Genomic DNA, 21,948 nt, shown 5'->3' with positions numbered 1-21,948 from the left:
ACCTCCGATTCACTGATAGGCCAGTAAAGATTTCGATTCAAAAGGGTAACTCGTATGTACGTATGCATCAAGTGAACTGTTACTCATGAATTAGGGTGCATGCATGCGTGGCTCTCCACAGAGGGTGTACCGTACTGACCTCTTCCGTTTATGGTGGCACATACATCCGACGGGGCAGCTAAGCCATCACATCCGACGGCAGGCCAAGTAAGACCTGCATATACCGTATTCATCGTTTGTATCTCCATCAAATTTCCTAGCATCACACGCGGAAGCGCCGAGTGGCTTTCCTTGTGACCACATTAGTGCGAGTGCAGGGCGGCATATGCGGATGAAGCTGCAGGGTTAGCACAAGACCATAACTAGGAATAGGATGTTAACTTGTCTAGTTTACGAGAACTCCGGGCAGGAATTGCAACAAGAGAGACATTGTTGAGCACAGAAAAACCAATTTGGCGAGATTTGGCTACACGACACCGATATCGGATTTGCTGAGACACTGTACTGTATGTACACAGATAGAGCTTGAGGACTATTCAAGATGGGTTCTCTACGTTCAACATTTCACATACTTCATCATCGTGAGTTAAGACTGATGCCACCTCATATAGACATATCAAGCCAGCAGATTCAAAAATTCCAACATTTTCAACTTTTGAAACACATTATGCGCATAGTCCAGACCAAGATTCACATACTGCCTTAGCTTTCCCGTAAGCGTCTCTGTTATATAGTGTTTTACGTCAATTCCATTCGACAATATCTGAGTTATTCACATAAGGCGAGGCAAACAGCCCTTTCTAGATATTGTAATAAGACAAAGTATAATTAGGGAGATTTCCCATGACTCAAGAAAAGTAGGCATGGCCAATATGTATTTATCTCGCTCAATTAGACGCGTTCTGAATCTTGATGGCGTAATAATCTGTCTGCTCTACTGGCGTCCTCCCATTATAAGACGGTGTGATTTTGAGCGGAAATGTCTGTGATGGGGACGACGGCGCAATATCACACACGGGTAGAATGAATGTCAGGTCGTTGTACATTCCCTGTTCCGCCCACCCGCGCGTGCTGCGGGCCTGAACGCTGAGTGCCAGGTAAGTGTAGGGATCACTGTCTGAGGGCGGCTGGATCTGTGCCTGCACAAAGAACCGTACATTGCTGGTCATGAACGGTCCTGGCCCAGTGTACGTAGGTCCAGCGAGAAGGCAGTATTTTTCGTCCCCGGGCTTGACCGCGAGCTGCAAAAGAATGACTAGCTGCTCAAGGTGGAAGCCGTCAGTGCCCGGGTCTGTCATTGCCACCCTGAAGACAAGATCCTGAGGGATACTGGTGCCAGCGGGAATGCCGTCTTTTGTAGGGTCATTGTCGACTGGGCGGACCATGTACTTAAATGTGGGTGGGACGACGGGACCACCACCAAGGCTGCCGCCTTCGGGCGACTCACTGTCGCTGTTGTGTATAGAGCGAGAAATAGGGAATGGTCTGTCGAGGTTCGCAACGACACGCTGGTAATGGGGAGGCGTGTATCTTGGATATCCATGGCCCATTCCAAGCTCGAATCCCGAGCCGACACGAACGCTAGGGGGTGGTCGTTTTGTGACCGTTGTGGCTCTGGAGATGGAAGACTCCTTTGTTGGGAGAGGGAGAATTGATGGGGATACGGTGGTTTCTACCTCCTTTGCTGCAATCTGTGCTTTCATAACCGGCGGGAGACTTGCCACCACGGTTCTTTCGAAACTCTGCCCCTTGCCTTTATCAGGCTGGGGTGTTGAGATGGTGAGCCGATATATTGGATTGTTAAGCTGAATCCCAGCCATGGCCGAATTTGGATAAAGATCTTTGTAGATGCCCCCGTCTTCACCATAATAATTAAGAATATTGTTAACGTCCGCGGCCCATGGCACAAGAAGCAATGTGCGAACCTCAGGATCAGGATCGAGACCCCACTTAAAGACAAATTTCGGTGAAGGGGGTGGCGGAGGGGGAGTAGCATCATTGTTAGCCTCACGAAACCATTCAACGGCCTTCCAAGGGAGAGGATTTGGTGCAAGATTGGACGCAGTGTAGATACGCTTATATGAAGTCTTGATGTGCTGAGAGTCTAACTCCGCGCCAGCAATGAAGGACTGTTGATGAGGAGGCTGCGTGAAGGTGACTGACGCCAGACCCGGATTGCCCGGTGCATGGTCGAGAAGACAGAGCATGATACCTCTGACTGTATCGAGGTTCTCGTGCCGTATAATAGGACTCATCTGCTGTGTTACGCCTGCCAACTCCACTGATACCTTGAGGTCTGGATACTGAGTGACGGCACAAGAGTGCAACAAGAAGCCGTAGACGGGAAACTGGGGAGGGGGCGCAACCACTTCCTCTTGATCTGAGGGCGGTGGAAATAGGAAGTCCTCTATCATTTTGTGAATGACGACGCGAACATTGTCCGGGCCGCTTAGATGGTTGCCCAGACTTAGGGCACCATCCACCAGAGCGTCTGTCCAGTTGCGATCAACGTGAAAAAAGCGCAGCGATTCCGAGGGGAGGTGAGACGGGTCCGTGGTGAGGTACTGTGCTGGAACGCTGTAGAGGTACATCTTGTCCAGCACCCACTTGATGACAATCATCCAGTTAGCTGAACTTGCCGAGTTCAACTCGTCGTAGCGCTGTGTGCCATCACCATCACAGCTAAGGGTCAGGTTCATGCCGACTTGGAGTGCATGCTCATGAAAGAGATCTTGGACCTCGGGGCTGTAGTAGGATAAACTGGACATTGGCTGTCGCGGCCGCTGCCATCGATCTGCCATACTGCCGCCTTGGCGGTGGAGGCCGTTTGTATTCTTGTGCAGGGTATTGAGCCGCCGTAGTGTTTCTGAGAGGTCGTCGGCAATATCTGACCGAGTCATATACATGCCACGTTCCCGCAGAATGGCTGTTCTGGCACGCTCCAAACCACCACTGTAAATGTCTGTTCGGAGCCTACCGAGAGCGGTTGTGAAATGCGGATCGGCCACTGCCAGTGCCTTTCCCAGCTGCCATGCTACAGAGTAAGTGATGTCCATTATGCCAACTGCAGGATCCATGATCTGCAGGTCGATTCCCGAGTCTGAGAGCCAGCAACTCCTTAGCTTTGGTTTCGGGGGCAACACAGGATAAGGAACTAATGTTGGCGTAAATGGGCTCCGATAGAGAGCTGCGGTCTCCTCGCCCAGAGCGGTACGATACTTGGTCAATGTATAGCCATCTTCAAGCCTCGACTTCATTCTAGCGCCCACTGGTGTTGAGGCATCAATGCTGCTCAGCGTAGTCTCCGGAACTCGTAGTAGGTTAAGGCCTGCGGGAGTAGTGCCGAGGTTGACAAATGTTGTCTCCATATCGAATGACCCCTCGGGCAGGGTGATGAAATTCCAGCTGTAAAGCGAGGCCAAGGCGACGAACTTGGTGTCGTTGGCAATCGGCCACTGTCTCTTCATGTAATCTGATTCCACTCCCTCGATAGAAACCAGGTGTGCGACAACCGGTCGAGGCTGCGTATTGGATAGAGGACCAGTTCGATGCGAGACGACAATTCCGAATACGCCATTATCTTCCACTCCGGCGTCGGCCATTCCCAGTGTGTTGATGTCTCTCACGTGGGCCAAATACTTGTAGCGAGCAACGTCGGGGCCGGACTGGTCAGGTACCTGGAGACCATCCGCGTGGTACGAAGTAAAGAGTTCAGTGAATAGTGCGGAGGGCACCATGACGATATCCGCGTTGGAGTCATCCAAGGGATCGGGCGTAACTCCAGAGATGGGTGAGATGGTTGAATGAATGTTTTGCACGTCGGCAACGGGAATGTTGACAGTCAAGGTTTGGGTTTGCTGTGCGCTGCCTTCAAGGCTCGTACTAGAGAAAACAGTGCTGAGCTGTGCGGCAGAAAGCGTGAGCTCGTTCTGTGTGAAGACGAGCATCGCCAGCCAAGGAACTTTACTACGAGTGTACTCTGGGTCCTCCAGTGCGGGACTGTCGGAAGCACCTCTCGCCCAGGCAAGATGAGGATCGGAGAGCACAACATGAGGGAGTGTTTTGGCCAGGGCTCCATAGCCTTGAGGAGGGAAGGATGAATGAACGGCGCCATCGGGAAGACTGTATCGAGGCGCGACGACGTCGAAGAGCTGTGGCGCGCCAGTCTCTGGAATCTCGAATGGCTCATCAATCGTGGAAGGGGACTTTAGAGTCTGTTTGACGCCGACAGAGTATTCACCAGCCTCGAGAGACGGAGAATAAAAGGAGAAGAGCTGCTGTTGTCCGGGGCTCAGTGGTGGTGGCACATCTGTCATCTCCCCTCGAGCTCTGACGAGACGCTCATTCTTTACTCGTCGAGCATTACGCCGAGCGAGGTTCCGTGGACCGTATATTCCACAGGGGTAACGCGTGTACGGACGAGCCATCGATGTTTCCTAACCGACTATCTGGATTCAAAAGCTTCTGGGCAACCCTGGAGGGACAGATTGACTGCTGGTTATTCGCTCTCCCAACGTCGCCTGGACCTCTCTCTGGGTGAGATGGACTGAAACGATGGTTATCAAGAGAGGGTCAGAGGACTCTTCTTCCCTCTCACGCTCCAAGCCGTTGACTACTCACTGGCTCCGGCCGACTGCCATAACTCTTCCGGGCAATGAAATCCTACTCCTTCGATTTCCAACAAGGTCAACATACGCGAGGGGAGAGAGAAACAGCGAGGCTACTGCAGGCTGGTCCATTTTCGATACGATCACCTGTTCATCGCTCGTTAGAGGCGAACCATAGTCAAAAGTCTAGATCGCTCTGCCCGCATCTGCTAAGACATACATACAGAGGAATGAGACAGACACTCTAGACAATAGACAGCTCACAGGGCGTTGAATGTAATTGCTGTATGTTTCAGCTGTAGCTGGAGGCGGTATGGTCTCAGTTATAGTGGATCAGATAATGAGGCCCTCCACATGCGACTACATATGCACTTGTCGTAATCGATAATTCCCTAGCCTTATTGGAGCTCGTCCTAGACCCGGTATCGGACTTTTGCTGCACATACGCCGTAGTCGTCTTGCTGCTTCTCAATGAAGAAGATTGCAGCTGTATTGCTCGGCCAGTGTCCGTACGCAAAGAAGTCTGTCGCTTAGCGATTCTATGTATGATTTTGTGGATCCGGATCCAGTATTGATTGGCTGTTGATCAGTTTGATTTGTATACTTCGTTCAAGGTAATTTGTTGAGTGGGAGTAAAGGTAGTAATCTAAGGCGCAGTGTTTGAAATGCTTACAATCAGCTATAATTAATACCTGAGATAGTCGTATCTTGAATCAAGATTTTGATTAAATATTAACTAAGAAAATACACTCCAGGTCCTGAATAGTCCTCAGAAAAATACTGCGCCTATCTCATATCTGAACTGTTCAACCACCAAAATGTCAAATCGATCAGCATCACCGGTTCCATCCACCTCACCGAGCCAGGAATGTGATGAGCCACGGGTCCTTGCGGTTCCTGTCAAGCTAGATGCGTTCATATTCAACGCAGATGTTTGTGGTGGAAGCGGAACCCTCCCGGATGAAGACGAGAACAAAGACTCGGCCAAAATCGCGCCCTTCAAGCAGCCAAACTACACCTTCTTGCGCTTTGAACGATCGAAAGTGCAGAATGACACTCTTGAGTTCACTGACCTGCACAAGACCGGCCCAGCAGCTTTCAACACCCGCTTCACCGACCTGGGCACTAAGAAGCCTTATCCTGACCGACAAGGCGTTTACCTCCACTGGATTGTGCCTCGAGGATATCGAATTGGCTCGACCGTCGCCAACGACTTCACTGCGCAGCAGCACGCCAGGGCGCGTGAGGGTTTCGTCTCGGTTACTCCCGATCCAGAAAAACCGGCAAAGACCCAAGGGAAAGGCTCCGCTGAGGATGATTCTGTAGATCAAGGAGACACCAAAGCCTCGGACTTCCGCCCTGCCCCCTCGCGCTGGATGATTATTCGCAAGGTTGAGTCCTGCGATCCACCAAATGCTTTGCCTGATATGGACGCCTGGGTGGTCGAGAGCAACCGCTGCACTACCCTGGATGAGATCCCCACAGATAAAGATATCCAGGTTGAGTACGCTCCTTATGTCTCGGCTGGTAAAGCTGCAGCCGATATGGATATGGATGCCATAAACATGCAAGCCGAGGTCTTTATCGGGTACAAAGAGAGTGCTAGTTCCTGGATGGAGTGCGAGGTTCCCAATCCATTACCTACTGACCCTCAACGTGTCGATCTCAACCTCGTGAACTCGTCCAATCCGCTTTTTGCTGATTACCAGCCGCACAACGGCAACGTTTTCAGCATTATTGACACTCTCAAATACAAAGGAGATGATGATTCAGAGCCTATTGCGGTCAACCAGGCTACTGTCAGCTATTGTGTCTTTGGTTGGCATGGTCTCCAAGGCGAGGACCCATTTGGAACCTTGGACCCCAATTCGAAGCCTTCTGTAACTCGGGGTCAGCGCCTTGCTGCGTTGAAGATGAAGTTGGATCAGACAGATATATCAACTGCGCAAGGAATCACTGACTGGACCCAGTCTCTTGACGCAGCTCAGCTGATCTGCCATGGAGTCATGTACAATGTCAAATGGCAGGCTGCGGGGAAGCCCAAATACATGCCAGCGGATGGCTTCTTTGAAAAGGTACAAGCTGATGTACCAGTAGCTGTTGGAACCACGCCGATGGATTCGTTGCTCACCTACATCAGGAGCCATACCAAGTCTCCCTCGGTTGACGCTGAGGACAATATCCAGAAGGTGATGCAGGATCTACTGTCGATCGAGAAACTGCTGCATGCTCAAGACGATGGTGCCGATGCTCAAGCAGAGGCAGACGACATAGTCTACAATTGGAACTATGCCAACTCCAGTGGCGGCCTTCATTACTTCCTGACACAAGGGCCTAAATACAATGATGGAAAGCCGACACAGCCCAGCAGTGATAATATCAAAGCCCTCAATGATATCAACAGCGCCCAAGACTACCTCAACAGCCTGGATAGACAGGTTACGGCACTCCGCTGGAATATGTTTGCGTACTGGTGGGACTATTTGTCCAGTATCACTGAGCCGGATCCCATCAAGACAGGAGGTGCAGTGGCAGATATGACGACTGCGTTTACCAAGCTTGTCACAATGAGGAACAATACGGCTACAAAGGTTCGAGAGCTTGTCAGAAAGCTTCCAGAAGGTCTCGCGAAGCAGGGGGCACTCCCACCATTCTCTGAGGCCCGTGATCCTACACTGTTGGTGGCTGGTGTCGAGTCGGGCTGGCCTTGGGATTTCCTGCATGACTTGGATGCTCGACTCGACACACAAATAGCGGCCCCTTCATCTTCTATACCACCAGTCAAGCCTAGTTGGGAGGCGTTTCTTAAAACCACCCTGTCCAAGTTGCCCCAAGGTTTAACGGATGCCGGCAACAATCTCGTGGATGAGTTTCTTGCACTGAACCCGGGAAATCCAAACCAGCCAGCTCCTGGCGGGGGCTACAAACTTCCACTTTATCATGATCTGGACAAGACTCACATATTACCAAATGGTAAGATCCCATGGAGAGACCGCTGGGAAAATCGTCAGGCATGGTTCCCTCTTTTTCTAGAGTGGATAGCCGAGTATAACCATGTCCCTTTCACACCTTTCACCCCCGTTGATGATAAATGTCAAACAATTCCTGCTTGCTGGAGTCTGGAGCCACAAGAAAGTTGGCCGTCTCGTACTCAAGCCCAAAAGCTACGGTACGGGATCAAGACAGGTATTGAGCTTGCAGATGAATGTCTACATGACAAGCGAACGGTATCTGGCCGGGTCTTGATTCTCCCGCAGGCGTCACAGAATCTTCAGACCCTCGTGGAGAGCATACTAGACAATTTGCCCGATGGATATTTGGAACCAGATCAAGTCGAGGAGCTCAAGGACCACTTGCATGAACTAGCCTTCTTGTCTTCACCTCTGTCCGGTTTCACGAACCATCTTATTACGCGAGCCCAGGGAAATCACATCAAGCCGACGCTTCGATCAGCAGCTGATTCAGCTTCGAATGCGACTGACGATACACTGCCATTTAAAGCCGCAATTGAGGTCGGATCAAAGGCAAACTTCAAAGATTCACAGCTGCGAATCATGGGTGTCGAAACAGACATGACCCCTTATGGGACTTTGGTTCAGGTTGGATCGTTGAACAACGAGTATTGCCCATTCAAGCCCGTCACACATGGGCAGTTTAGATTCACCACTCTAAACATCATCGATAAATTTGGCCAGGCAATTCCGATCATTGACCAGACACCGAGGCCCATCAACGAAGGGTCACCGCCATTGTATCCCTGCATCAGCGAGTATTACACTCCACAGGTCTCCAACAAGGATCCGAATAAAGCAAACACGATACAGTACGATAAAGAGAAAACATGTCAGTACATACAGTTACCACCATCGATCAACCAGCCCGCGAGACTGAACTTCGCCTTTGTTGACTATGTGGACGAGGACAAGGCCGCTGGCACTGTTGCAGGATGGCGGCCACTTCAGGAATGGGACACAAACTTCATCTGGGGGTGGGTTTTGCCAAACTACGCGGATAGCGGCATTCAGCTATTCCTCTCTGACGGCACCTTTTTCCGCGAGATTCGCCTCGGCGGCCCATATGGTGCAACTTCGAGCGGGACACCGCTACCTTTCCCTGCACCGCCTGTTTCGACTGATCCAGACTTGATGCAGTTGGAGCTCCTTGCAGAAAGGTTGATGGACGCCGACTATCTGCACTCATTCGTGGCTATGCTGGACCAGGCATTGGGAACTATCGCTCCGCCACCTAATGCATACTCAGAGTTTCTCTCGTCCATTGTCGGCCGACCCCTGGCTTTGGTCAAAGCAGCGTACTCCCTCGAACTCGCCTCGCAGCCATACACGAATCAAAGCACCCTTGTCAACCCTCCCATTCCTCCTAGTCAAGAGCTACAGACGTATGAGTTTGGCATTCACCTTGGCGACGCATCACGCATCTATGACGGCCTCATTGCCTACTTTCTCCCTCAACAGACACCAACTGCAGGCAACAGCATTGATCTGAACACCATCTACACACACTTTGTGCCTACCCAACCACAGTTCCCTGTCCCAAATCTCACCCAAATTAGCCCCGAAAACTATCCAATCGTTAAACCTTTCTGGCAGAACCCCATGGGTGCCTCAGTTGTTGGCCCTCCTGGGCAGCCCAAGACAAGTCCACAAGACTCCTACGCAACACAATGGAACTCACATCTTGTCCCCGTTGGTGCTCTTGTGGATCCATTTGTGCCTTTCCACGCATACAGCGGTATCCTACCTACAGCGGCAGCACAGCTTCCCGCCTGGACCTGGCAAACGGCGCTCAAGCGCATGACAGCCTTCTTTCATATGGGCCCACTACTTTCGACGAGTGACGTACCAGATTTCGACAGCCAGCGCGCCCTCACACCGACGTACAACTTGACAGATGATGAAAAGATGGTGCCAGGAGCAGGACTGGGCACGCCAGCTATGCAGACCGGGGAGTGGGCTTGGCTACAGCCGTACAACGTCTCAACAAAGGATAAGAAAGGCCCAGAGGAGAGCGGAAACGATGAGGATGAGAAAGTGACACAGTTCATGGCGCTAAGTCTGGAAGCAGTTGATACAAGGCCAAGGCTAGAGCCATCGCCGTACACTGCTGTTGAAGGTTACATGCAACTTCGCATGCCGATTCAGCAGGGAGCCAAGCCATCGAAACCTATTTGACGAATAAGCGAGGAGTGGGAGTGTGTCTAGCCTAGACAGAGGAGATGCATCGAGGAAGCGGTAAGAGTCTAGTAGTCTCGAGTGAACTTGAGACATAGATATAATATTTACCACTCCACTTGTCTAGATTCCTTCTCAGACATGCATGTCATGTGCCATGGTTTAGGCGGGGCGCTCTAGTACTCCATGAATGTTTGAAATCTCTATTCGGCCTGTTGCATACCATGACTCCACTATGACAAGAATGCAGCATACATACATTTTAGCTGGTCTCATACTCTGCGACCTGCATGTGTCCAGAACTGACGCTCCGACTTCAGGAGTGATCCACCAACGCTGGAATGGAGCCCGGCTTCGTGCGAAGCTTGCATAGCTATGACCCGTGGCAAGTTGGTTGAGACTTGCATCGCAACTTGTCCTTGATTTGACGTCCGGCGATAGTCAACAACTCTTGCTCCTACCAATCAAATCTCAGACGAAAGAGGAAGCTATTGAGGAACTCATCCAGTCCGCTGTATAGGACCAAAACTAAAGATCTTCCACGACTGTCCCCGTAATCAATTCACTGGAGATAGCCCTCTCAAGATCAAATCAAAATGCCTACCTATCGTGTGGATACCTTCCAGATCGCACTTGGTGTAGTGGGTGATTCGGCAATTCACCTGCTCATTAAAGAGCCGTCCGAAGTGGTATGGGCGATGTTGGTGGATGGCGGCGATAGTGGCGGAGAAGAAAAGATACGGGATACGATGGCCTGGATTGAGCAATCGACAAAGTACAACATATACCAAAAGACCCAGCCCAGGCTCCAGTTTGATGCCGTTGTCATCACTCATTGGGACAAAGACCACTGGACTGGCGTGCTGAACTTGATGAAGCAGGCTTATGAAAAGCAGCCTCTAGAGCGGAAGCTTCCATTTTTCAAGTACGACGAGGAGACTATGGGGGATGCCAGTCCTTTGACAATTATCTACTGCCCTGAAGAAGGATTCCTGAGCAAGAGTACACTCAGGTTTGATCCAAAGCCCCCTAACGCGAACCCTGTCGATGTGAATTTCCGATTTGGCAAAAACGAAATACTGCGGGCTTGCCGGCTGAGAATGGAGCCCAAGAAGGTTCCTACTCAAGGCCCTGTTAGCACTCTCCTTGGTACGAATCTGATAACAGGAAAGGACATAGAGCCTATATCCAACGTACAGAACATCAACAGCCCACGTGCCTTGCTGTTGGCCAACCCCCCTGACCAAAGACAACCGGGAATCTACATCATCGGTGTTTCCACGAGGGTGTTTGGACCGTTACCACCCAACAATCTGGCTGAGGAATCGAGAGGGCCAATCTTACTGGATAAGGGAGTAGGCTTCGTGGATGAGAACAAGCCAGGAACACCAACAAACAAGAGCTCGATTGCTTGTATGATTATGTGGGACACGGCACCGTCTCCTCGGCTCTCTCATTACTTTGCAGGCGATATGCACTGGCAAGAAGAGAAGTCGCTTGTGGAATGGACAAAAGCTTCTGGTGACCGCAACAGGATAGGCAAATACGTTTCGTCTTTGAAACTCAGTCATCATGGCGCGAAAAGCTCAACTCCTACGATGATGCTGGAGAAGTTCAATCCACATAATTTGATTGCAAGTGTGGGTGAGAGGAATGGGCACCCCAGTAAGTCAGGTCATTCGTAGGCCTTAAATCTAGTACTCTACTGACGATGTATTTATCCTTAGGCTGGGAGTTTCTGTTCTACGTTCAAGGCTGGATGGCCGCTGAGGGACCCCAGAAAGCAGCATATCCCCCTGTCCTTACAACCCAGTTCCCATACTACCTGGCGAGATGGCGGGATCCAAACAATAATTCGAACGAAGACTGGATTCCGCTCCCAGGGGGAAGCTCCAACCAAATGTCAATGAGGATCCTGGACGGTTCAGACAAGAGTGCGTCTGCCAATGGTTACAGAGCTGCTGTTGTAGCCATCTTCGACCGAGCCGGTACAGCGGTGATAGACCGAACAGGGCTTGTTTTGTCAGATCCTTTTGCCGACTGGGACACTGCAAAAGCAAATGACCAGACCCTCGACGCGAAGGCCTGGGCCCGTACTCGGATCGCAGACTCCTGGTCCAGACTCTCTCCAGTGCAAGCAGATATGCATCCGGGCGTAGGGGTGATTCGCAGCAATGACAATTTCAAGCTCACACGACGGCAAAACATGATGCTATTCTACATCATCGAATCTGTGAATGACAGCAAAAGAGACGGTGGCGTTCTCATGGTCCACGGGGGATTAGCCAACCAGCCTAAACGGCTCAGACCCGATCCGAACCTCGTTCCGCCAACTGCACCCATTACAGTCAATCTTTCGTTCCCGAAATCACCTGCTCTCGGCGTCCAAACGAATATATCGTTTTTCAACGTGCCTGCTAAGCCAAATAGACATCGCAAGGCCATCGACAGTGAGGGAATGTCAGAGTTCGGTCGGCTCTACAAAAGGAAAAAGAGCCCCAAGGATCTTGAGGCACCAGGTATGAGCGCACCTGTCTACAGTCCAGCAAGTGGGACAAATCCCAATGAGAACGACGATCTGCTTGACTTTGCCGCAACAGCACGTAATTTATCTGATAACATCGGTGGTGACACTGATAGCATGGAGTTTGATGGCGGTAGCCCACCAGTCATTGGACCCCTACCAGTTCCAGGTATACCTGGCCCACCTCCTGGCAAGGGGTTAAAGGATCTTGAAGCTCCCTTCTTTTTCATATGCTCGAGCGATTTGAAGTACAACGGTCCACCCCCTAATACAGTCAAACAGCTCACCTCGGCCCATCCCCTCAACGAGTTCGTCTCTACATTTCACCTGAAAGGGATTATTCTTGCTCGGCAGCCAGATCCAAGCCAGACCGACCAAGTCTCTTTGCATGACCAGGACCAATTCTTGGGATGGCTCAGGACTGCTTTAGTTCCACCTGGACAGCAAACCCTATCAATTCCACATGCTCTAGACGGCTCACCGAATATAGGATTCACTGCTTTCACGAATCCACAAATTGCCGATTACTTCACTGATTTTGCACTTACTATTCCCATGCTTGGCGGGTCTATGAATTACTCCTCACAGGCCACAGCAGCCCAACTCAACCTTCCCACCACGCTGTTTGGTCCAGGAAGCACTGTGCCGTGGGAGAACTCACTGATATTGGGGCTCGAAAGTCCAGAGTCTTATCAGAATCTGACTCTTGCAATGATCCTAAAACCGGCTACAGATCGAGGGGCGACATTAGGGCTTCTCAATATCCTTAAATTACTTCTCGGGGACGACACATTCCACGTTGACACTAGCACAACTGCTGCTACACGCAACGCCATCTGGTTCGAGCCAATGAGTGCGTACAACACCGTAGTTCGTACTCAATACGCAGCAGATGCTGGACTACTGGCAGCCCTCAACAGCTGGATCAAGCTCACTGATTTCAGCATCGATACATTCACCTTGATCACAAAGCTTAGAAGCTCGTGGATTCCGACAAGTGAGGCGCTTGCTGCGCTCAACAGGTGGGAGGTCTTGATTCACTCGACCTGTACGATCCGTGATCCTAATGGCGATACCATCGCCAGCCCAATGGTTTTGTTCGATTTTCAATCCCAGAGCTTGACGATAACACTCCAGTTTGACACGCCGCCAGACATGGACGGTATTCTCAAATGGGTTCTCCTGCAGGTGTCGGATGCTCATTTTGATTTCCAGCATTGGTTCTCTCAAGCTACGACAAAGAACTTTAGCACTCCCGTCTTTCGACGTCTGGTGTTAGTTGTTGACCTAGATGAACAGGGAGGCTTCCCAACGCGCCTGGACGGTCTTTCAATAGATCTGGAAGTTGGCGTTCTTTTTGGCAAGACAGAGGGTCAAGAAGAAGATGTGGTGTTTCTTTTTACTTATGATTGGAGTCAACAGAACGGGAGCAGTCTTCAAGGGACGCTATGGTGCCGTAAGTTCATTCACCTTGGTACAAACCTAGGGCAATTTCTGCCACGATATTTGGACTATACTGACTGTTCTGTACGTTTTATAGCCCCGCCAGATGATCCTATTGTGGACCGTAGACTGCTACCGGGCTACGAACCATGTAAGCAATTCGAACCAGCAACAGTTACACCAACTGCTCCATGGGCTGGATCATTGGACCTTGCAAATTTGATCCCAAATGGATCCGACAATGCAAAGATTATCAACATTCCTGACGGGATTCCATCTGAGGTGATTATGGTGGAGCTTGCAATCGATAAAGATGGAATCTCCTTTCAAGCAAAGCTGGAGTGCAAGGAGCCCGTTCAGAACAATTCAGGCGGCTTCCCTACTATCTTCCTTAGTAGAATCTCCCTCAACGCCAGCTACGCTTTTACCAAACAGTTCTCGGTAGGCTTCGGGTTCGGTATCACCATGTTTCCCCAAGAGGGTTCAACAGTTCTGCCAATCGAACTCACTGGGGCGGTCAACTACAACAGCGGCTCCTGGTCTGCTTCTGCCGCTGTGGAGACCCCGAGTATGCAAGGTGCTCACCTGTTGAGCTACTTTGACAGTGACACCAAGGATGACGCCGCTGCCTTGATACAGCATATTCAGCTGCTTTACCTCTCCTTAGACTATCAGTACTCCAATGGGGTCGGAAGTTCTTTTCAGTTCACCGGAAGCATGGGAATTGGTGAACTTGAGCTTGACCTCAACTTTAACTATACTTCAGGTCAGCCTTGGACATTCACAGCAACGGTGGATACCTTTCCTGGGTCGACTTCCACTCTACAGCACATATTGGACAGTATCGTGGGAGATGCAACGGTCAATCTGCCTTCTTGCGTTGCCGATATCAAAGTTGGAGATACCTCTGGCGTTGCTGAACCATTGTTCAAGCTGACACTCCAGGGTCTCAAGACGAACAGTGGCACAAAAGACGGCAAGGGCGTTATTTCGAAGCTTGAAGTCAACATTGGAGTTGTCTCGTTTACATTCCTCCAATACAGGAATAGCTCGTGGGATATCAATAACAACGCTTCCAAGCGGGTTCTGCGCCTCGAGGTCCACAACCTACCAGATTTCGACATACCAGTTTTGGGAACCATACCACTCTCCGAAACGATTGAGGAAATCTGTTTTATGTGGGTTCAAGACGGCAGCAATACCAATGTTGAAGGTCAAAAACCAGGCCTGACCAAAAAGGAGATAGAGACTCTCAATGAGGAGGCATTTACCACTGCACCACTTTACTACAAGGCAACAAGGGAGAAATACGCAGATACAGACGTCCTAATCGAGGCTGGATGTCACTTTGTCATTGTCACCAAAGACGCCAAAGGATCAATAAATGTCGTGATGGATTATGTGTTTCTTAAGCCTTCCTCGGACGATCACGTTCCACCACCCTCAGCTGCACTTTTCTTGCACGCAGCAGCTAAAAGACGATATGGATCCAGCGCAATCATCCACAGCAAGATAAAAGGCGAGGTTGACGCACTTGCCGATGCCAACGCGGGATCCGGCACCCAAAAGACCTCATTCAAAGTGTCCCTCGGCCCACTGGACATCTCAAACGTGGGCATCAGGTTTAGCAACTCAGTCTTTTCCCTCTGCTTTGATGCATCCATCGCCGTTGGGCCTACTGCAATGGCGTTACAAGGCTTCAGCATTGATTTTGACTTTGGCAACGGACATGATCTTCAGCACAACTTCCCCGTTCCAGGGTTTTCTCTGCAGGGCTTTATCATTTCCTTCGACCGACCTCCATTGGCCGTCGGCGGAGGTCTGATCAGGGTACCTACAGCTAACAAAGGCGATACATACTGGGCCGGCGGTGTAGATATAGAGTTCAGGGCATGGTCCTTCCTGGCTGCCGGCGCATATGGCAGCCTTACGGTTGACGGAGAGACGTTCACCACAACATTTGTCTTTGCGCAGTTACAAGGTCCGCTTATCAACATGTCCTACGCTTCAATCAATGATCTCACTGGCGGATTCGGGTACAACAACAACCTCACGCTCCCAGCTATAGCTGATGTGCCCGCCTTTCCCTTCCTAGCCTTGCCTAAGCCTCCAAAGCCCAGTCCTACTGGAAATTCCACCATGGACATGTTGACAGCATTGCTCAAAGGACAGTGGTTTTCGCCGCGCAACGGCTCGTTCTGGATCGCAGCTGGATTTACAGTGACCGCTTTACAGATGCTTCAAGTGACAGCGGTGGCAACGATACAATGTGATCCAGAGGTCAAGGCAGGCATATATGCAGTAGCCATTGCTGATATACCGTCCACAAAGGCCAAATTCAAACTTGCACATATTGAACTAGGCATTGCAGCCACGGTAGACCTTGCCAAAGGTATCGCTGCATTCGAGGCACAACTCGCACCGTCGTCTTTCATCTTAGATCCAGCATGTCATCTCACGGGTGGTTTCGCATTGTATTACTGGTTCACTGGCACTTCTGGTCAACAGGCTGGCAAACCCGGCGACTGGGTTTTCACATTGGGCGGCTACCACGCAGCTTACAAGCCCCCGTCTCAGTATCCAAATCCGCCTCGTTTACAAATCCAATGGTCTCTCGGTCCATTGTCTATCACCGGGCAAGCCTACTTCGCTATCACTCCCGTTGCGTGTATGGCGGGCGGGTGTCTGCACGCATCGCTCAACATTGGCGTCCTGAGCGCTTGGCTCGACGCGTACGCTGATTTCATCATCAATTACTCGCCCTTCAGCTTCAAGGCGGCCGGTGGCCTCAGCGTTGGTGTACGCTACACATTGGATCTGCTTTTTGTGACGCTGCATATCAACATTGAGATCAGCGCGATGCTGACTCTTATGGGTCCACCGTTCCATGGCTCTATCTACGTCGATTTCTGGGTGTTCGGCTTCACGGTCAATTTTGGAACCCAGGAGCCTCCGGTAATCGCGAAGGCTACGTTGGAAGAGTTCTATTACCTGGCGCTTCAAAAAGACAGCCCGACGGCACAGACAACACCTCCTACGCCACATAAGTTCAACTGTTTGTCGGGACTCATTCCATCCCCGCCGCCAGACGAAGCTAAGAAAGCTCGCTGGCGAAAGAGGTTGGGAACTCTTGGGGCCTATGGCAAAGCAAGGCTTCGTGAAGAAGACGAGGATGAAATACACAGCCAAGAAAAGGCTGTGGGAGACAGTGAAGGTGATGATGACTCCGACGAACTGCCTCCGGTTTGGGAAGTGCATGCCGGCACATTCACCTTCAGTATTTCATCCGTCTTCGCAGTTAGCGATGTAACTCTCAACGCTACGGATGCGGATCCAGTTGATTTTTCTGCGCCCCAACCTCAAACGACTGACATTTACTCAAGGCCGATGTACCTCACTACGACAGATAAGCCTCTTAAGTCAGAGTTGGTCGTTACAATTGCAGCTACGACACCTAAGACGCAACTTCAACTTCAAGATGGACCAAACCCTTGGGTAATACGTCCTCTGATAGACCAGATGCCTCGTGCTTTGTGGGATTCCTGTATATATCCTCTTTCTCTACTCATTTCTTCGAGGCTAATATTTCGCAGATGACCCTAATACAGATCCAAACAACGGCTCAAAAGCGCTCCTCAACAACCCAGGCAATCCGACCGTTCCACTGATGATGAGTGTTCTTCTCATCCCACCGGAGCCTCGCCTCAGCAAAGACCTCATCCAATCATTTGACGCGGTTGCATCGCTCCCACAGGACGTCCTTGCCAATCCACCCGACTTCCCGCCTTATGCTGACACGGCCAATACAGCGTGGTTGCCTATCCCACCCACGGAGCCACCATTACCGGATCCAGCTCTTCCGTGGGAGAATGTTAAAGCGGCGTGGGAGACCCCAGAGCTGGGCGTTGGTGCGGCGTCGGTCATGTCAACGGCATGGAACGAATGTATGGGCTGGGGTGTTCAGCCTCCATCACTTGCAAGCACTAGATGTAGCAAAGCGAAGACACAAAGCAGCCCTCTGGTGTCGGGCGCGGTACCGAAACGATTAGTGGCCGAGTTGGAAGCATTGTATGTTGCAGCTCCAATGATGGGAGTGGCGCAGACTGTTTGATCTACCCCCTTTTCCCAACGCCGACATCACTGTCTTGCAACCTAGCGAGAACGCTGTAGACACAACAGATTCTTCCGATCTTAGAAGCTCCTGTGGCACTGTAATCTATTTTTCCTAAAGTATTCATTTTATTTAGACTTGAGGCTTTTATTGGTTCTGCTTATAGGACCTATAGATATTGAAATGTTATAAAGTTAAAATCCTATATTCTCAACCTTTCTTTTAACCCTTCGTTTTCAAACCCTATAGCTGTCACAGCACTAGGCTTTCTCTGCCGGAATAAGCTCTCAGCCTTAAGTCCCAATTGCAAATAATGGTGGTGTCGCTTTCAACAACCATGACAACCAAGGTTAATAAGCAGGCAGCAAAGGATATCAATATTAACTCGTAGTCAATTTCCTACTGAATATCCTGCTCGAACCTATCGGCTTACTATATACCTAGGACTTTTATTTACCAGAGCCGCGATTTATACAACACCCTTTCCCTCAGTTATATGTGATCACCACTACATCATCATCAAACGAAACATGTCTTGCACCAATGCCGCTTACCCTCCCTCGTCGTTCCCTTTCCTCACGCTCTCTCTTGTCTTTGCAAACGCAACATTCAGCTGGGATCTTTATTTCATTCAGTTGAAGACCGACGCTGCAACATCCCATTTTGTGGGGCTCGACTTCATCACAGTTGCTATAGGAGAGTTCCTTATCCCACTTAAGGCCGCATCTGCACTCTTTGAATTTACTATTTTTAAAACACATCTCCTACTTGGTTTCTCAGAAATTGGGTCAGTAAGGAATTTGGGAACGGTACTTTATACTCTGCTCGGGGTTCTAGTATGATATATTGAGTTGGAGAGTAGAAGAAGCAACTTTACTTCGTCTCTTTCTCCTCTTTATACATGGATTATTGGACACCTTGTAACTGGGCGTGATTGCGGGCTGCAGTGATTACATGTAATCATGAGGGTGGAAAGGCCAAGGCCTTATCAGAGTACCTTTGAGGCCCAACTGCGGAAACATCACTGAATGGCCTTTGTCACTCTTAGGAGGCCCATACCTGTATCACCAACAGGGAACAATCAGACACGATCATGCAGCAGCTTGCTTCAAGAGCTGCGACAGCCTTTCCTTGTTCATGATTCACAGAGTGCAAGCTGAGTAGCTTCTCATCCTCTGCCTAGTATCACCGCCGAATCGATTCGATCAGCGGTTCATAATGCCAAACGTAAATCCCTTTAGGAAGTCGAATCATGTTGTATCCACACCCTCAAACAACATTCCAAGACTCCTCACTATTCACAGTCCCATCATCCGTAGCCACACTCGCCCCATCACCCTCCTTCTCCTTCTCCTCCTTATCATCATCCTTCTTCTCATTCTCAACCTCCGGCTCATCCTCAGGCCACGCTTCAAGCCATCGCCTCCTTCTCTCAGCCTCGACCTCTCGCACGCGCTTGTTGTGACATTCACTGCACTCGATCGGCTCGGTGACGTCGCGGTAGCTCATCCCGTTACGGCAGAGGCCGAGCTTGTAGATGGAGACTTTGTCGCAGTTGATGTTGCGGATGATTTCGGTCTTATCCTGCTGGCAGGCGGTGCAGCGGCGAATTGTTCGGACTTGCTCGCACATTTTGGAGGTCTTGGGGTGTGTTTGGCTAGTGAGGATCTGTTTGGGGTCAGATTCTGGGTGTGAAGACAGAGATATTGGATGGAAGGGATAGATACTTACTGATATAGTTCTCGAGAGTCTCTCAAGATGCGATGCTGCTTGTGGATGATTTGCAGCTTGCTTTTGGCAAGTCCGAGAATCAGGGAGTTTCTTGTTCGAGGTGGAACAGTAAAATAAACTGGAAAGAGAGAGGGCTGCTCATTCACAACTATAGGTACTTTGAATATGGCGCAATAGGCAGCAAACGGTGAAAGCCATATGCTTGAAGAAAATTTCACTCGCTCTTATTATCACTGCCACGCATTGTTCAGTGCATTAACCGCTAGCCATCACCGTTTGGAATCTCAAGTCACTTGGCATCAACTCATTCTACAGCTTAAATGGTAATATGATTTATTTAACTATTCGAGGCATGAGTATACCATTCCAAGGACCACCGTCTCAGCGGCGGCCTCTTTTCTCCTCCTCCTTCTCTATACATTTGTCGCATTTCTCTCCACCGTGTCGTTGGGTGGTTCTTCTGACACCCTTGCATGTTTTATTGGGGTCTGCTGCCTCCTCGCATTGATCAAAGTCATACCAGTCGTTGACATAGCCGCCGCACTCATCGCAATACATCGTATTTGTTGTTGCTAGACACATCTTTTTCTCTAAGTACTATTTTGTATGGATTTAGTTATGGGGTTGACTGTAGTTTATAAGGTTAATTACCTGGGTGTAGGAGTCCAAGTTCGGCGTACTATCTTGGGAACTATTTATATTACTCTTAACGTGGTATATCAGGTGGATATTTCTCAGATATCTTCCTAATCACGGACTGGAAAATACGGAGTTGCCACAAGCGCTCTTTTCAACGGTGTAACAAAGCATCTTTGGGTCAGAGACTCACTCTCGCCGTTATTTGAAGTTGAAACCCGGTGTCAAGAACTTTCAGTCACCTCACAGAAGATCAGAGTCCATCAGGGAATCGGCGTTAACGTTTCAAGCGATTCATTCAGTTACTGTTTTTAAAGGGTCTCCTCGGCCATGATAAGGCGTCCCCATTGCCCCGTGACCAGCTGCGAGGGTAACAGAACAACCAAACCCAGCATCTTACTTATCACCCCCTACGATTTCTCCTGCGCCTGGCCTCCTCACATCTCCAACACAAAGACTGAATAAGATTCTCCACGTGATAGGCTCTTGGGCATCGTCGCCCAGGGACCAGGTAACTACAATCAGTAACAATGGCTCGTCCGGGTGTCTGCCTACCGCAATCCATGCAAACCCATACTGGATGTTCGAAAGTGCACATTTGGTTCAAGTTCTAGTAAGTTTTGGAAGTCAGGTGGTTGGTTGACGAATGATTACACTAGTGGTCGTTGTGAGAGGTAGAGCAAGATCTTGATGCTTGGGAATCTGACTCGGCTCCAACCTCAGGGGGATGGACCAGTACTTATAGTTATTTCTAATGACTGGAAGTCTGAATCTCTGTATTACATATTGATCCATTATGATCATTCTTCAGTATATTTATACGCCATTGTAAGGAATCACATCAAATCCTCTTAAGCTGGCCTAAACGCTCGTGTATAACAGATGAAATTGGAGGTCTCTATATCACCAGCTCCTATCTAACTGCATCTCAGTTCTCACTGCATGTCACTCACCATCACTTCCCCATCTTACCCAGCGCATGAAGGGCCGCCATACGCTCCTGTTCTTCCCGAAGCTCCTTGCACTTCTGGCACTCATCCTCGACTCTCTGGGACAACTGCCTAATACCATTCTCACAGGTTCCTTTCTCCTCATACTCGGCGCACCTGTCAAGTTTAAATCCTGTACGTAGTAGATCGTCGCAGCCTTTGCAGCGTTGCTCAATTGTAGTCTTCCAGCACATCTTTTGATTTGAGGTATGTTTGAGTTTTGACGTTATGGTCGAGGGAGAGATAGTCCACGGAGAAACTTCCATTATTTTATAGTTGCCCACTCAAATAGCTGACGACCTCCTCATTCGGGATACTTCACTTCTATTCAGGCTTAGGTTGACATGTGTTCACCCAGCTACTCCTTGTCTCTACTTCACTGACTTTAGCAATATCTTGGCAATCCCCCTATTTTCCGTTTCATCGGTCTTCAGTTTAGTGAAAGTGTTCTTCACTACTCCAATGACGCTGATCGTAGACAAAAAAGATTTGTGATTCGCTCGACAGTCGGAAGCCTGAGGAGTCGCTGTGCGGGTTACTGATTCACTTTTCTCTTTGCCAAGACGGGGCCCAAATAGCAAGAAGTAAATGACGATAGCGTCTGCGACAGACCAAGTTCCAGCGCCATTGATCAACTTGGAGCTCTCATCATCAGTTACGGCGACTTGATTCACCACTCCCATCTAGAAAGAAGAAGGAGAGTCTTGATTCAGATGGG

The 21,948-nt window shown here is 49.9% G+C and overlaps 4 protein-coding genes across 4 annotated transcripts; 2 read left to right on the top strand and 2 right to left on the bottom strand.

The window, feature by feature from the left end:
• Positions 1–887: 887 nt before the first annotated feature.
• FTJAE_2602 (uncharacterized protein) lies at positions 888–4,427 on the bottom strand (the record flags this gene model as incomplete). The annotated part of the gene is made up of 1 exon (XM_037348814.1): positions 888–4,427. The coding sequence occupies one exon, from the start codon at positions 4,425–4,427 to the stop codon at positions 888–890; it is 3,540 nt and encodes a 1,179-aa protein (XP_037210277.1).
• A 998-nt stretch (positions 4,428–5,425) lies between these two features.
• Positions 5,426–9,796, top strand: FTJAE_2601 (uncharacterized protein; the record flags this gene model as incomplete). The annotated part of the gene is made up of 1 exon (XM_037348813.1): positions 5,426–9,796. One exon carries the CDS (start codon positions 5,426–5,428, stop codon positions 9,794–9,796), a length of 4,371 nt encoding a protein of 1,456 aa, XP_037210276.1.
• A 596-nt stretch (positions 9,797–10,392) lies between these two features.
• On the top strand, positions 10,393–17,874 carry FTJAE_2600 (transcriptional activator srcap; the record flags this gene model as incomplete). Its single annotated transcript, XM_037348812.1, has 4 exons — positions 10,393–11,461; positions 11,524–13,776; positions 13,861–17,307; positions 17,357–17,874. 4 exons carry the CDS (start codon positions 10,393–10,395, stop codon positions 17,872–17,874), a joined length of 7,287 nt encoding a protein of 2,428 aa, XP_037210275.1.
• Positions 17,875–19,143: 1,269 nt separating this feature from the next.
• Positions 19,144–19,506, bottom strand: FTJAE_2599 (uncharacterized protein; the record flags this gene model as incomplete). Its single annotated transcript, XM_037348809.1, has 1 exon — positions 19,144–19,506. The coding sequence occupies one exon, from the start codon at positions 19,504–19,506 to the stop codon at positions 19,144–19,146; it is 363 nt and encodes a 120-aa protein (XP_037210274.1).
• Positions 19,507–21,948: the final 2,442 nt, after the last annotated feature.

Source organism: Fusarium tjaetaba (genome assembly GCF_013396195.1).
Source record: "Fusarium tjaetaba strain NRRL 66243 chromosome Unknown NRRL66243_c0000052, whole genome shotgun sequence".
Classification (NCBI taxonomy): domain Eukaryota; kingdom Fungi; phylum Ascomycota; class Sordariomycetes; order Hypocreales; family Nectriaceae; genus Fusarium; species Fusarium tjaetaba.
The sequence above is the reverse complement of the archived record's forward strand: the minus strand, read 5'-3'. Positions and strand labels throughout refer to the sequence as shown.